We start from the raw sequence: 13,768 nt of genomic DNA on the forward strand, positions 1-13,768 counted from the left end.
TCCCACATGCCGCGAAGCAGCTAAGCCCGTGCACCACAACTACTGAGCCTGCGCTCTAGAGCCCGCAAGCCGCAACTACTGAGCCCGCGTGCCCCAATTACTGAAGCCAGCGCACTCTAGGGCCCACGTGCCACAACTACTGAGCCCGCATGCTGCAACTACTGAAGCCCGCATGCCTAGAGCCCGTGCTCCACAACAAGAGAAGCCACTGCGATAAGAAGCCTGCGCACCGCAACGAAGAGTAGCCCCCGCTCACCACGACTAGAGAAAGGCCGCGTGCAGAAACGAAGGCCCAACGCAACCAAAAAAAAAAAAAAAAAAAAAAGATAGGGCCCTATCTCCTAGTGTCTGTGGGAAGCTAGGAGCCTAACTTCCTTAAGCGCCTTAAGTTAGCAAACCTAGGTAAGTTTCATGTGGACGGAGCCCTCCACCTTCCCGCTTTTTGTACATTTAGCAGGAATTTCCATGTGTAAACCCCACCATTGCCCCTCCCTGCTCTCTCATTCTCCCTTTAAAATGCCCTCTGTACAAATGGAAGTTGAGGTCAGTTCATGCTGGGCTCTCTTTCCTACTGCAATAGCATATTACTGATTAATATTTGTCCTTAACACTTTAGTGTCTGTCTGTGTTTATCTGTGACAGCTCTTTACCACTAGGTTATCTATCTAATGCTGATAAGATGGCGAATTCCCTGAAATCATTTCTCCATTCAGCCAACTTGATTAAAAGAACTCTGCTCCCACAGTACTTGTCCAATAGGTGATCACAGGTTTGGACCCTGGGTCCAAACCTCTGTCTTTCCTCCGTCTTTCTGCTCTGACGCTTACACACATTAGTGAGGTCGATGGAGGGGAGAGGGCTGTAGCCGCAGGGCACCATGGAGGGCAGTATAAATACTGATCCAGATGTCCCAGAGATGCTCAACCAGTGCTTCAGCCCTGGACTTGCGCCCAGTTTCCCTGTGACTGCAGAGAGGTGAGCTGCAGCACAGCCCTGGCATCCCCAAGGCATCCCTGGGGAAATCTGAAGTCCTGGGTGGTGACAGACAGGAGCCGTCTCTTAGATGACCACTGGGGACTCTAGGATGGGAATGCTGGTAGAGACCGCTGGAGCCTGTTCTTTCAACATCACTCCCAGTGATGTCCTGAAGGCGCCCCACCCAGGCGAGTTACCTGGAATCCAGTCTCTTTCTTACACCCTCTCTAGGATTATTCTGGAATGATCTGACAATATCTGAAATCAGGGCTTGGAGGAGCACAGGCAGCTGTGGATGCCAAGACCACAAGTCGCTGCAGAGAGCATGAGGTGGGGGAGAATGGGAAGGGAAGGATGGAAGCCAGAGCTGGCATCCTGGATGGAACGCTGAGGCCCGGGGACTGTCACGGGACCGCTGGGGAGGGCTCAGCCCTACGGGAATCTAGCCCCTGATGTCAAGAGACGAGCAGAGGAATGTGTGTTCAATTGCTTTGGGATAGCAAATTGCTGTGAGAAAAAACAATCACTAGTATGTTATGAGGACATTTTGTTCCCATTCCCAAGGCAGGCTGATAGGAAGGCAGGCCCAGCCACGTAGGGCTGGGGGCAAGATGTTAAGTGTGCCACCCATGAAACTGGTCAGGCACGCTCATCACCACGCCAAGCCTGTCCACGGCCAGCGTGCACCCACACCACACGCTGACCCCACTCCAGAGGAGCACAGTGCTGGGCGTCACCACACTAGCTACCGCATTGGCCCACCAGAAAAGCCAGCTGTCTGCTGAAGGTGGGGAAAAGGCCGGATAAGGACCAGGTTGGATTTCCTTTATCCTTTGGATTCTTTGCTCATATCTTGTTAAGGCCCTGCCCCTCGCCCCCCTGCCTTTCCTTCTCTTTTTTTTCTTTAATTTTAACTTTGCGGGTGGTTCTTTTGGAGGCCTCTGCAGCGTTGGGGAACTTTGCACCCGCTCTAGTCCTCCTTTGTTCCTTCTTCATCCTGGTGAGCTCTGGAGCGCAGAAGGAGCTTTTAAAAACTCAAATCAAAGCACGTCACGCTGCTACCGAGACTCACCGTTCTGTCACATTTAGAATCAACACCAAACTCCTCACCAAGGCCCCTGAGGCCTAACATGACCCACCACCTCCTACTCTCTCTGCTCTGCACGCAGACACACTGGGCTGCCCCGCGGGGCCTCTGCATCTGCTGCTTCTTTTTCTGAAGCGCCCTTGCCCATTCTCGTCGTGCAGCTCTGGCTCAAATGCCTCTTCTGGAACAAGTCCTCCCTCCTGAGCCCCCAGCTCTGCACCCCCAGCAGTGCCTATCACATCACCCACCACAGCACTCACCACAGCACCCTTGTCACTCATCAGTCACCCAGCACAGCACCTACGTCACTCATCACCCAGCACAGCACCCTCATCATTCATCAATCACCCAGCACAGCACCCACGTCACCCATCAATCACCCAGCACAGCACCCACGTCACCCATCAATCACCCAGCACAGCACCCACGTCACTCATCAATCACCCAGCACAGCACCCACGTCACTCATCAATCACCCAGCACAGCACCCTCGTCACCCATCAGTCACTCACCACAGCACCCTCGTCACTCATCAGTCACCCAGCACAGCACCCACGTCACTCATCAATCACCCAGCACAGCACCCACGTCACTCATCAATCACCCAGCACAGCACCCACGTCACTCATCAGTCACCCACCACAGCACCCTCGTCACTCATCAGTCACCCAGCACAGCACCCACGTCACCCATCAATCACCCACCACAGCACCCACGTCACTCATCAATCACCCACCACAGCACCCAGCACAGCACCCTCGTCACTCATCAATCACTCAGCACAGCACCCACGTCACTCATCAATCACCCACCACAGCACCCTCGTCACTCATCAGTCACCCAGCACAGCACCCACATCACTCATCAATAACCCACCACAGCACCCAGCACAGCACCCTCCTCACTCATCAGTCACCCGCCACAGCACCCTCGTCACTCATCAGTCACCCACCACAGCACGTCACTCATCAGTCACCCAGCACAGCACCCATGTCACTCACCATGGTCTCAGACACTCACCACCATCCCCCACTTGAGATGTGGGCCCCTTGATAATGGCAACTTGGCCTGTGTTTTTTTGCACATTCCCCAAGGCCGAGACCAGTGCCTGGCCCAGAATTCGGGTGCAGTTGACAGCAGGGAGTGGAATTATTTCACCGAATGGGAGACCCTGGATGAGGGACTGCTGGAGGCCACAACTCTGTGACTCGCATCCTTCAGGCAGCGTCCACTCTACCACCCCAGGGCCTCCCCCCCTTTGCAGCACAGTATCTGAGGGAGACGTGGGGTTGCTCCACTGCATGGCTTCTATTTTCATCCCTGCAGCTGCTCTACTTAACAAGCAAGGTTAACAAAGCTGAGGGCCACGTGATACAGCGGGCCACCAGCCAAGCACTTCCTTTTTCAATCCTCCTCCTTCCTAAGGCTTGAAGCAAGAAGTCAGGATGCTAGAACCCTGCCCGAGTTTGCAAAAGGTTGTTTGCCAGTGTGGCTGGTGTGACAGCAATTCACTGGGGGTGTCTGAATTTAACTTTACCTTTCGTGAACAACAAGCAGTAGAGGAGGGCCTGCCTCCCCAGACCACTGGGGCGAGAATATCTGGGGAGCCCTTTCACAAGCCCCCCACGACTCCCCAGTACCCTGAAGGTGTGTGGCCATGACTGCAGCAGGTGGGCACTCTCTCCGTTAAAGCAGTTCCCTCAAGGGGGTCAAGTCTGCAATGCAGCAGACGCTGGGACGACGGTCCCTGCCCATCTGGTCTGACCTGAAATGGGCAGCTGGTGGCCACATCATCCCAAATCATGAGATTAGCAGTCCAGGTCCTAACAGCCAGTGGCTTATCTCTGACTGCCACCTGGGCTCACGGGACACCCATTCCTTGACGCGCTCAGACCTCAAGTGAGTGAGTATGTCCACCTTTCTCTGCAGGGAGAGTACTGCCCTCTGAGTTGTAATTGCATGTTGCCCACCACCTGCCCTCCCCGCAAACATTCTGACTATAGAGCAGATGGAGGAGTGGGCCTCACACACCAGAAAGCCATGGTCCTTTGCTGACCTTTACATGAGCAGCTGTGAGGCGGCTGATTCGGGACTGACCAGGGGTCACCGTGTCTGTGCCCTCCATGCATTTGGGTGGGCCGATGCACTGGGCAGGATCTTGTGTAAACACAATTATGAGGAGGCAACTGACGTACTGAGACAGAGGAGCTAAAGTGTGAGCCTTCATTCTCCATTCTCTTTGTATGATATAGAACATTCATGATGTCTCTGAGGTATATTTTCTTGTTCTTTCATGTTTCCAAAGTCCCTTTCCAAAATAACACCTCAGTGTTCTGTGTTTTGGACATTCAAAGGAAAAAAATCAGATGGCAGTGGCTTCATGATTTGGGTTTCATTCCTTTTTCCCAGGAGCACTCCCGCCCTGGGTCTGTAGGCTGCAGCCATCAGCTGGGAGCGGGGGTGGGGAGGCACGGAGCAGGAGGCCCCACATTGGGAGCAAGCACAGGCACACCACCCCAGCAGGACTCCTAACATTCGTGCAGAGTCCCACAGCCTTTACGCACCACAGCCAGAGAGAAGGGGGCCTGGCTGCCCATCCCAGCACCTGAACTGAAGACCAGCTCTCCAGGCTATGTACTGAAACCCCCTCAGCTCTCAGCTAATCCCCTGCCTCCTTGCCTGAAACAGGCAACTCCAGGCTTCTTACAGAAGTGTCTTCTGTGCGCACCCACCGAGGCTGAGTTCACAATAAGGATGGAAGGACAGAGCTGCCAGGCAGGGTGCAAGAATCACACATACCAGGTCTTTCAAAGCACATCATTTAAAGTTTTGGGCACCATAGGCCTGACAGGGACGATGTGGCTCCTGCAGTCCTGCAGGTCTAACTGCAGCGCTTCAGCTCCATCTTGGCCACTGCCGCCCTGTGCACCTCATCGGGGCCGTCGGCAAAGCGCAGGGCTCGAGCCCTGGTGAAGAACTGAGCCAGTGGGTAGTCGCTGCTCAGCCCTGCTGCTCCGAAGGCCTGGCAGACACAGGGCAGGAGGGGAGGAAGCCCTGGGTGAGCCCTCGTCCCTGAGAGCCCCAGGAACAAGTGCCTGCTCCTAAGATCTCAGAACAGCTCATAACAGCCACCTTCCCAAGCTTGTCCCCTGACACCTGTGTGATAACGATGTTCTGGAAGACTTCAGGTGGGGCCGCACTTGCCATCCCAGGGATGCCAGACTCCCCATGTCTGCTCTGCTAGGTGACTTCTGCCATCGGGAAATCCCTCTGTTGGGGCCAGGGATTGAGATTTGGGAAGGAGGCATCCCTGCATGGTTAGGAGGCTGGGCCTGGTGTAAGAAGGACCTAGGTTCCCCAAATCTGAGCTCAGCTCCTTTCAAGCTGAGTGACCTTGGACAAGTCACTTCACTTTCCTCTGCTTCTGTTTCCACATATTCAAAATGAAGGTAGGAATAGAACCCCTCATAGGGTTGTACTGAGGAGGAAAAGGAAAGTCACATGTGGTGAGTGTGCGACAAAGGGCGGCTATTAGTTTACAGGAGGTTGGGCAGCTGAAGGAGAGGGAGTTTTGCATCTGTTGTAAATGATTCAGACGAATCAGTGACCCATCATCTGTGCTCACCTGAATAGCACGATCAGTCACTCGGTAGGCCATGGACGGGGCCACCATTTTAATCATGGCAATATCCAAAGCTGCAGCCTGCAAGGGAGAGGAGGTGTGGTTAGGAGGGCAGACCCCAGGGCTGAACACTTGGAAGAACGATCAGTTTCACAGGGAGGAGTAGAAACAATAGTTCAGAACAGAGGCTGAGGTCCCGCTGGACCACAAGCCTTGCCTGGTGCGTGGTCCCTGCCCAGCACTGACGGGGGTGGAGGGGGCAGCGGGGTGACTAGGAAGGGACTCGGGATGTTGTGCAGTGTGGGTGGCTGTCTGGTCAAGGAAAGACTCTGGGCGTCTTCCCAGGTGACGGGCAGCATCGCCAGCACACACACAGGGCAGAGTAGTGAGTGGCTTGTGCCTCTTTCAGGGTCACGGTCAGCTCTGTTTCCAAAGGGTAAGGGGAGCAAGGCCAGCCAGGGCTCTGGGGAATTGAGCTGCAACGATCTGCCCTCAGTCTGGGATTTTAATCGAAGCCCCTGAGAGCCCTCATACCCGGCACTAGAGTGCCAAGAAACAGGGAACTTGAGCCTGGGTCAACCCACTGCTACCGAGGCCTCTCGGCTAAGGGGTGGAGGCCCCATGGAGAGATGGAGAAGGCAGGGGTCAGCATGGCATCGTACCTGGCTATCAGAGGCCCTCAAAAAGAGCCGTTTAAAGAATAATGTCACACTTGAAAATAAAGCTTCTCTTCTGGCTAACTCCATGGCTTACTCTTAGTTTGCTGGATGCCTGGAAGTCCAGGTGGGGCCGTAGCTCAGTCTGGGGCCCTGTGGCCCTGTCAGGTCCACTGTCTTGAACCCAGAAGGTCACTGGGTCAGTAAGACAGAAAGTTCAGTCTTCTTTTATTGTACCTTTTCCATTTTTGAAAAGCTGCCCAAGTAGTCCCAAGGAGAGTTGAAGCAAACTTATTTATGTCAAGGAGCCAGGCGCTTTCTCCATGGTTTGCTGAGTGGGGGGGGGCGGGGGGAAGAGTCAGCATCTAGAGATTCCCGGGCCTGCGTCCCTCACCGCGACCTCAGGACCTGTGCTCTGTGAGGCCCCTCGGCCTCCTACCTTATTTCCCGCCATGTCCATGACATGGGCAGCTTTCAGCACCAGCAGCCGGGCCTGCTCGATCTCCACTCGGGACTGGGCAATGTCTGCCAGGACCGTGCCCTGCTCTACCAGGGGCTTCCCGAAGGCCACGCGGGACTTCGCCTGTGGACACAGGAGACAAGACGGGAGGCACGGGGCTGTGCCCTGCAGAGGAGGTGGGTGAAGCACACAGGAGAGGGCTGGAGGGGAAGGGGGGCAGAAGGGGGGCAGAAGGAGGGCAGAAGCGGGACCGTGCAGCTCAGGTGCCACTTTGCCAGCTCTCCAGCCACTGGAAACTCCCAGGGAGAAGAGCCAGAAGCAGACAACGTTTGTGGGCACCGCGGAGCTAGTCAACGTGGTGGCTGCACAAATTACCTCCGGGAACCCCTTTACTCCAGCCATTCTGCTCCTTCTGGGCAGGCTCGGCTGCCAGGCAGGGACAGTGCTTGATCTGAGCCGCCTCTGGCCCAGGGCTACTCTGGGAACTAGGCAGTGCCTGTGGGCACCTCACACAGGCGGGGGAGGGTGCCCTCTGCTGACAGCAGGGCCTGCTTCACGTCCTGGGGTGCCCTCAGGAGCAAAGTCTGGGTGCCAGACCCCCCTCTTGGGCAACTGTTATTGCAGTGGGGATTCTACAGTCTTTGAAAGTTACAAGCAATCAGAAAAACTTATAAGGGACCTATCCCCCACCCCCTTTTTTTTTTTTAACTAAAAACAATGGCACAAATAATATTACTCATGGCAGAAAATGTATCCATTTTCAGACAAAAAAAAAAAAGAAAAAACATAAACGCCTGGTATGCCATCATCTAGTCACACTTAATATTTGGTGGATACCTTTTTGTATGCATAGACATACATATGCATTTTTTACAAAAATATGGAGTCATACTCTTTATAATGCTTTGTAGCCTGCTTTTTTTTTTTCATTAAGAGCACCTCTCTATATATCAAGAAATAGATTTCTACAGCATCATTTTGGAATTTCACTGCATGCCCATAACCAGGATTACCTGACCAGGCCCCAGTTGTTAGCCTTATAGGTTGTTTCCAACGTATTATAGTCATGGCTGTGGTGAACCTCCTAGTATTAAATCTAATTACTCTCCTGAGACCAAGTCCTATGAGTGGAACGGCCACGTCAATACTATGGTACCTTCTAAGACTTCTGACACGTACAGTCAAACTGCTCTGCAGGATGGGACTGGAGACTATACCTGAGCTCTTAAGAAAGGAGCATTTTCTTTAAAAACAAAAAAAACAAAAAAACCCAAAAACCAAAAAACTAGTCGGTCTCAACTAAAAAGGTTGAATCTCAGGTTTGCTCAGTAATCTATGCACACCGGACCATCTCTGTTCTTTGGACAGTGTTTTGTGAGATATTTTGGAGGCTTAAGGGTTTGCTTCATCTTTGTGAAATTGATATCACCAATTTGAATTACCATTGCCAGCAAGAGCTTTCTTTTGTGTGGGCTTGCAACCTTTGAGGGGGTCAAAGAAGAATAAAGTTTTGGATGTGCTGGGGGAGGAGGATGGTGCAGGGCTGAACGCTGGAACCCTAGGTTCTCCATGGTATCTGATTTTTAAAGATGACCTGGTAGCAGGAATGGTCATCAGTAGACCATGACCCTGTGGACCTCGGAACCTTGTCCGCTGCTGCTACAGAGCCTGGCCTTTTCCTTCTGGTCTCCTCGACAGAGTGAGGCCCATTCTGCTCTGAATTTGAAACTTCAGCAAAGTAGTAGATGCAAAGCAAAGACAGGGACACAGCTTCTTGTAAAGAACATCACCTTGCTTCACCTGCTAAGTCTGCTCTCAGAAAAGTTAGGACTTGAAGTTTGATAGGAAAACAGATGGGTCGTTCTGGTACAGAGACAGTCGCAAAGGGAAGTACTCACTCGGGCCTTCATGAGCGCCAGCGCCCTCTCAGAGTACCCGATCAGCCGCATGCAGTGATGGATCCTGCCAGGACCCAGTCGGCTCTGGGCGATCTCGAAGCCTCTGCCAGGGCCCAGGACCATGTTCTCCTTGGGCACGCACACCTGCTCAAACAGGACTTCGCCGTGGCCACCTGAAAGACCCAAAGGGTACCCCTGAGCCATCTGCCTACTTGTTTTCCTCAGATGTGTTTATCTCATCTGCTGGCAATGAGTTTATCTCATCTCCTGCCCTTTTGTAGCCTTCTAACTGGAACATGGTTGAACAGGGAGGGAGGGAAGGAAGGAAGGAGTCTATTAAAGATGGGAAATAATCACTGATTTATAATATCAAATGAATAGTTTGGCATTCCTTTTATAAAACATGATTCTGCCTTAAGCTGAAACTCCCTAGCGGTATGTGACTCTAACAATGTAGTGATCCTACAGAAACACCCAAGGCAGGATGTGAACTTCATCAGCAGAGAGAAAGAGGCCCTGTGAGAGGACTTCCAGGCCTGGAGGTCGGCTGTCCACCCTGGGGTCTAGAAGAGAAGGTCTGGAGGGCACTTCCTGCCTCCTGCTCTGTCCTCTGTGGCCTCCTTACCTCACAGAGTCTGGCTTATCTTCTAAGGATGGAAGAGAAAAAAAATAAAGGGATAAATGCCTGTCTGAAATTTGCCTGCATGGTTGATACTCATGGATGGAAGTGAAATGCAGGAGCACATGGCCTTCCAAATGTCATCATACCCTTACAGATGTTACTTCCTGCAGTGGAAGTGCTGCCCAAAGCCTTTTCCCCAGGCCCAGACCCAGACCCGCACAGAGAGGCGAGCTGCTCCTGGGGGGCCAACCTGGTGCGTCCTCCAGCCCATACACCGTCAGAGGCCGGATGATTTTTATCCCCGGGGTATCCATGGGAACCAAGAGCATGGACTGCTGCTGGTGGCGTGGGGCATGTGGGTCTGTTTTTCCCATAAACACGCAGAGCTGGCAGCGAGGATCCAGGATGCCTGCCAGGAAAAGAGAGAGACCCCATCATCTGACGCGAGGGCCATCACATCTCCATAAACACACAGTCCTGGCCCAGGGAAGCCGAAGCCAGTGAGCAGAGAGGGCCTTTAAGACTTCACATGATCAGATGAGGACGTGTAGGCCCTTGACCAGCAGTAAGAGCAACTGGTTTCTGTCCCAGTGAGGAAGGAATCCAACATGCTAACAGCAGTTTTTTTTTAAAGCACCAGGTCAAGTTGAAAATATAATTTGGAGACAAGAAGCTGAAAACTGCTTCTTTATTACTGGCAGCCTGTTCTGCTTTGTTCCCACAGGCAGTGGAAACATGATGGCTTTGGGCACAGGCTTCAGAATCAGGCCAGCCTTGAACTCTGGGTTCCCTACTTGCGAGTGGGGGCAAATACCTTAGGCAAGTGACTCAAGTCACTTCTCCGTCCTAGTTTCCTTCTCTGTAACATGGGGATAATAACACGGACCCTCCGGGGAGGGGTGGGGACCTAGCACGTATGGAGAGCCCTGCAGAGTTAACGCCTGGTGAACAACAGGATAACGACCAGCCCTTCTGCTGTGGCACACCTGACCTCACAGCACGGGGAAGCCACCAAGGAAGTGACCTCCTGCCTTTCCAAAGGGAGATGCCCACAGCAGAGCCAAGAGAGAGAGAAGTGAAGGAGAGATTCCTGGAACTGTCACGTGGGGTCACCTGGTAACCCAGGTAGAACCTCTGGTTCTCCCAGGGTTTGCTGCCTTTTCTGAGAACAGACACAGAATCTCCTTTGCATCAAATGGAAATGAAGCTAGTCCCTCCCACAGTTTCTCAGACAACAGCAGGGCAGAGAAGACATGCTTACCAATGCAGACCCACATAAGTGTGATTGAAAAATGAATTTCAGGCCAAATACCTGAGATCCACCACTTGTGACCATTTATGACATAGAAGCCATCCTCCTCTCGGATGGAAGACTCAATGTTGGTGGCATCTGAGGAGGCAACCTGAGTGACAGCACATTCTGATTAGAGCTGGGCCTGCAGTCCCTGATGGCAGAGCCCAGATGGGGTCGGGCAAGGGTCTGGCCTGATGAGAAGGAGTACCTGTGGGTGACCCAAGCAAGGTACCTGGGGCTCAGTCATAGCAAAACAGGAGCGCGCCTTTCCCTCCAGCAACGGAATCAGCCAGCGGGCCTTTTGCTCCTCGGTGCCGTATCGCACCAGAAGTTCCATGTTCCCTGTGTCTGGAGCAGAACAGTTAAAGATCTGGAAAGGAGAAAAAGCAGAAGGGTGACTCCCACATCCATATTCAAAACTTCAAACACCCCAGAAGCATGGACCCGGGCTCCTTCCAAGTCACAGGCCCTCTGACACCCGCGTGAAAGTCCTTCCTCTCCCCAAGGAAATGCAAAGACCCACGACATTCTGAATATAGCAGCTCAGAGCCCCTGAAGCTCAACCACGGAGCTCCTTGGGGGAGAGAAAGGAGAGTGGAGCTGGTGGGCTGGGGCCCATGGAAGCCAGCCAGGCCGTGCTCACCTGGGCCCTAACTTCCCGAGTAGATGCCCACCCCAAGCTGCTTTCTTGCTCTGGCTCCAGCCACCTGCCCACAGTGTCCTCCCCCATAAGAAGTCTGAGTTTGCATCAGTGCTCCTGAGTCCAGTGCAGCTGCAGGGAACCCCATCGGCCCAGGAGGGTGGCTGAACTCGTGTGGAGGACGAGGATTTCCTCCCATGCTGAGAAAGACATTGAAGAAGGTACCTCGGGAGCATACAGAGACGTGCCCATGACCTCACACAAATGTGCGTACTCTACGTTGGTCAGCCCTGCTCCGTATTTTTTCTCGGGATCAGTCTCCACGGGTAGAAAAAGGTTCCAAAGTCCTTCGGCCTTGGCTTTCTCCTATCGCGGGAAAAAGAAGTCAGGGATCCACAGAGGGTGATTTCATTTCATTTTGTCCCGCGGAAAATAACGAGGCCAGTCCAAACCATCGGGCTGGATACAAACCCTGCAGATCTGTGGGAGGAGAATATGAGGGTGCCTGGAGACAGCCCAGTCCTAACAGTGACTGTGGCAATCAGTTCACTTCCCCGGTGTCCGCATCCCAGGCGCCCTACGTACACCACCTCCATCACTGTTAGCATCACTACTGTCGCCACGATGCAGCTTAGAACTCACTCCATGAGCACAAGAGAGTGAAGGGTCCTTTAGTGAGCCTGCGGGGACCCAGCCTAGGACAGTTGGCGGCAGCCTCAGCTGCTTTGATGAGGTGCCCAAGGACATCCCCTGATCCAGCTTCCTTTATGAGGCACAACTTTGTTCCTGGGAAAGTAACTCTGGGTTTCTGAACGTAGCTCCCAACATGGAAACTAGGAAGTCTAGCCTGGGGGTCAGGAGCCCAGGCCCTGAGTCACACTGCTTGGTTCAGACCGTGCCCCACCACACCTGCTGGGAGACCTTGGGCAAGATACCGGAGAGCTCCACGTGGCAGTTTCCTCATCCGTGAAACGGGATGTCACCACCCACGCTATCAGTCACGGCTACTGAGTGAGCAGGGGTGGACGGTGATTAAGTGATGGGAAAAAGGAACCGCGTGGGAAGGTTATCAGGAGCTCAGATTAGAGAAGGAGGCTCAGAAATGGACGGGAGCCCAGGCAGCACAGCTTAGGACAGACACTCTGCAGCCCTGCTGTGCAATGAGGGAGTGCCAGCTGTTTTCTCTCTTGAAAACACTGTTTACTCTTTCAGTTGCAGGAAGGGACAGCCCGCTGGCCTAGCTTGGCTCAACATGCCCACTTCCTGGCCGGGGGGGCTGGGTTGGCACCTGGACTGACAGCTCTGCCAGACTGTGTCCAAAGGTGGGGAGGGAGGCCCCCAAATGAAACTGGGGTGCTGCTACCCAAAGAAAGGGGAAGAGTCTCTAGGCAGCCAACCAGTATCCACAACACCCACCTCACTGGGTGGCTGGGGAGATGAAATGAGGTAACACACAGAATATAAAGTGCCGGACTCAGAAGCTGGGGGCTGTACTAAATATTAGTGATGATGGATATTCTTCGCACTGGGAGGTGACCAGCTGGCTGACTTTTCCATTACATTGGGCCTGGTCTCTAGGACATGTACTTCTAGAATCAGCACATACACTCGGCTCATTGCTGTGTTAAGCTAATTAGCTCAGAGTGCAGCAACCAAGGAGAAGAAGGACAGATTAACTGGAACAAATAAATCAGGAAGGGAAGGGAAAAGTAGGAAGGGAAGCAAGGGAGTTCTGAGAGGAGGAAGAATAAGGGAATAAATATAATCATCTCCTTGTGGGAGGGGAAAAACCCACAGATTTGAGCCCAGAAGATCTGGATTGAGTCCAGGTGCTATTATTTCTAGCTGTGTCCCTGGACAAATTCAATTCCTTATCTTTAAATTGAGGTTCTTAATGCTTACCTCACAGGATTTGTGAGATGCCGTGTAAAAGTCAAATACTTCTCATTTATGGGTAATAATGACACTTTGGATAAAAGCCACGAGCCATAATTTCACCACACTCCCCAAAAACCTTAGTTGTCATTATGATTCCCATTTAGGTATGACCACAAGTAGAATGTTTCCTAATCTAGGTTTTTCCTATGCATTCATTTTAGAGACTAGAGATGTTTGCGACATGAGTGTCTGCTTTTCCGATGCTTCTGCGCACTCCACGGGTACATCATACAGGCGAGGATTAAGTGTGCAGGCCAGTAGGTGGGGGATAGGGCATTTCACGCAGTAACAATGGGAGCACAGATCGGTAAGCACCTTTCTGATGAAAATTTGGCAATATTTATTGAAACTCAAAATGGCCTCATTCTTAGACCAGTATTTTTACTTTAAATAAATGATGCTGTAGAAACAGTAAATGGACACAGAAGCATGTGAGAGCATTCAATGTACCTTCCTTGCACAGGATCCAAACCCCTTCTTTTTTTTTTTTTTAAGATTTTTTTGATGTGGACCATTCTTAAACTCTTTATTGAATTTGTTACAATATTGCTTCTGGTGTTTTTTTTATGTTTTGGT

At 52.3% G+C, this 13,768-nt stretch overlaps 1 protein-coding gene across 1 annotated transcript in view; it reads right to left on the minus strand.

The window, feature by feature from the left end:
• Positions 1-4,867: 4,867 nt before the first annotated feature.
• Positions 4,868-13,768, minus strand: part of ACAD10 (acyl-CoA dehydrogenase family member 10) — a 49,737-nt gene continuing 40,836 nt past the window's right edge. Inside the window, exons 14-21 of the mRNA XM_061168974.1 lie at positions 11,480-11,620; positions 10,847-10,984; positions 10,633-10,723; positions 9,571-9,729; positions 8,699-8,871; positions 6,780-6,923; positions 5,688-5,765; positions 4,868-5,084 (exon numbers count right to left, since the gene is read on the minus strand). Of these exons, the coding sequence (XP_061024957.1) occupies positions 4,944-5,084; positions 5,688-5,765; positions 6,780-6,923; positions 8,699-8,871; positions 9,571-9,729; positions 10,633-10,723; positions 10,847-10,984; positions 11,480-11,620 (1,065 nt within the window). The 3' untranslated portion in view covers positions 4,868-4,943. The remainder of the gene's footprint in view (positions 5,085-5,687; positions 5,766-6,779; positions 6,924-8,698; positions 8,872-9,570; positions 9,730-10,632; positions 10,724-10,846; positions 10,985-11,479; positions 11,621-13,768) is intronic.

This window comes from Eubalaena glacialis, chromosome 15, assembly GCF_028564815.1.
Source record: "Eubalaena glacialis isolate mEubGla1 chromosome 15, mEubGla1.1.hap2.+ XY, whole genome shotgun sequence".
Lineage (NCBI taxonomy): Eukaryota > Metazoa > Chordata > Mammalia > Artiodactyla > Balaenidae > Eubalaena > Eubalaena glacialis.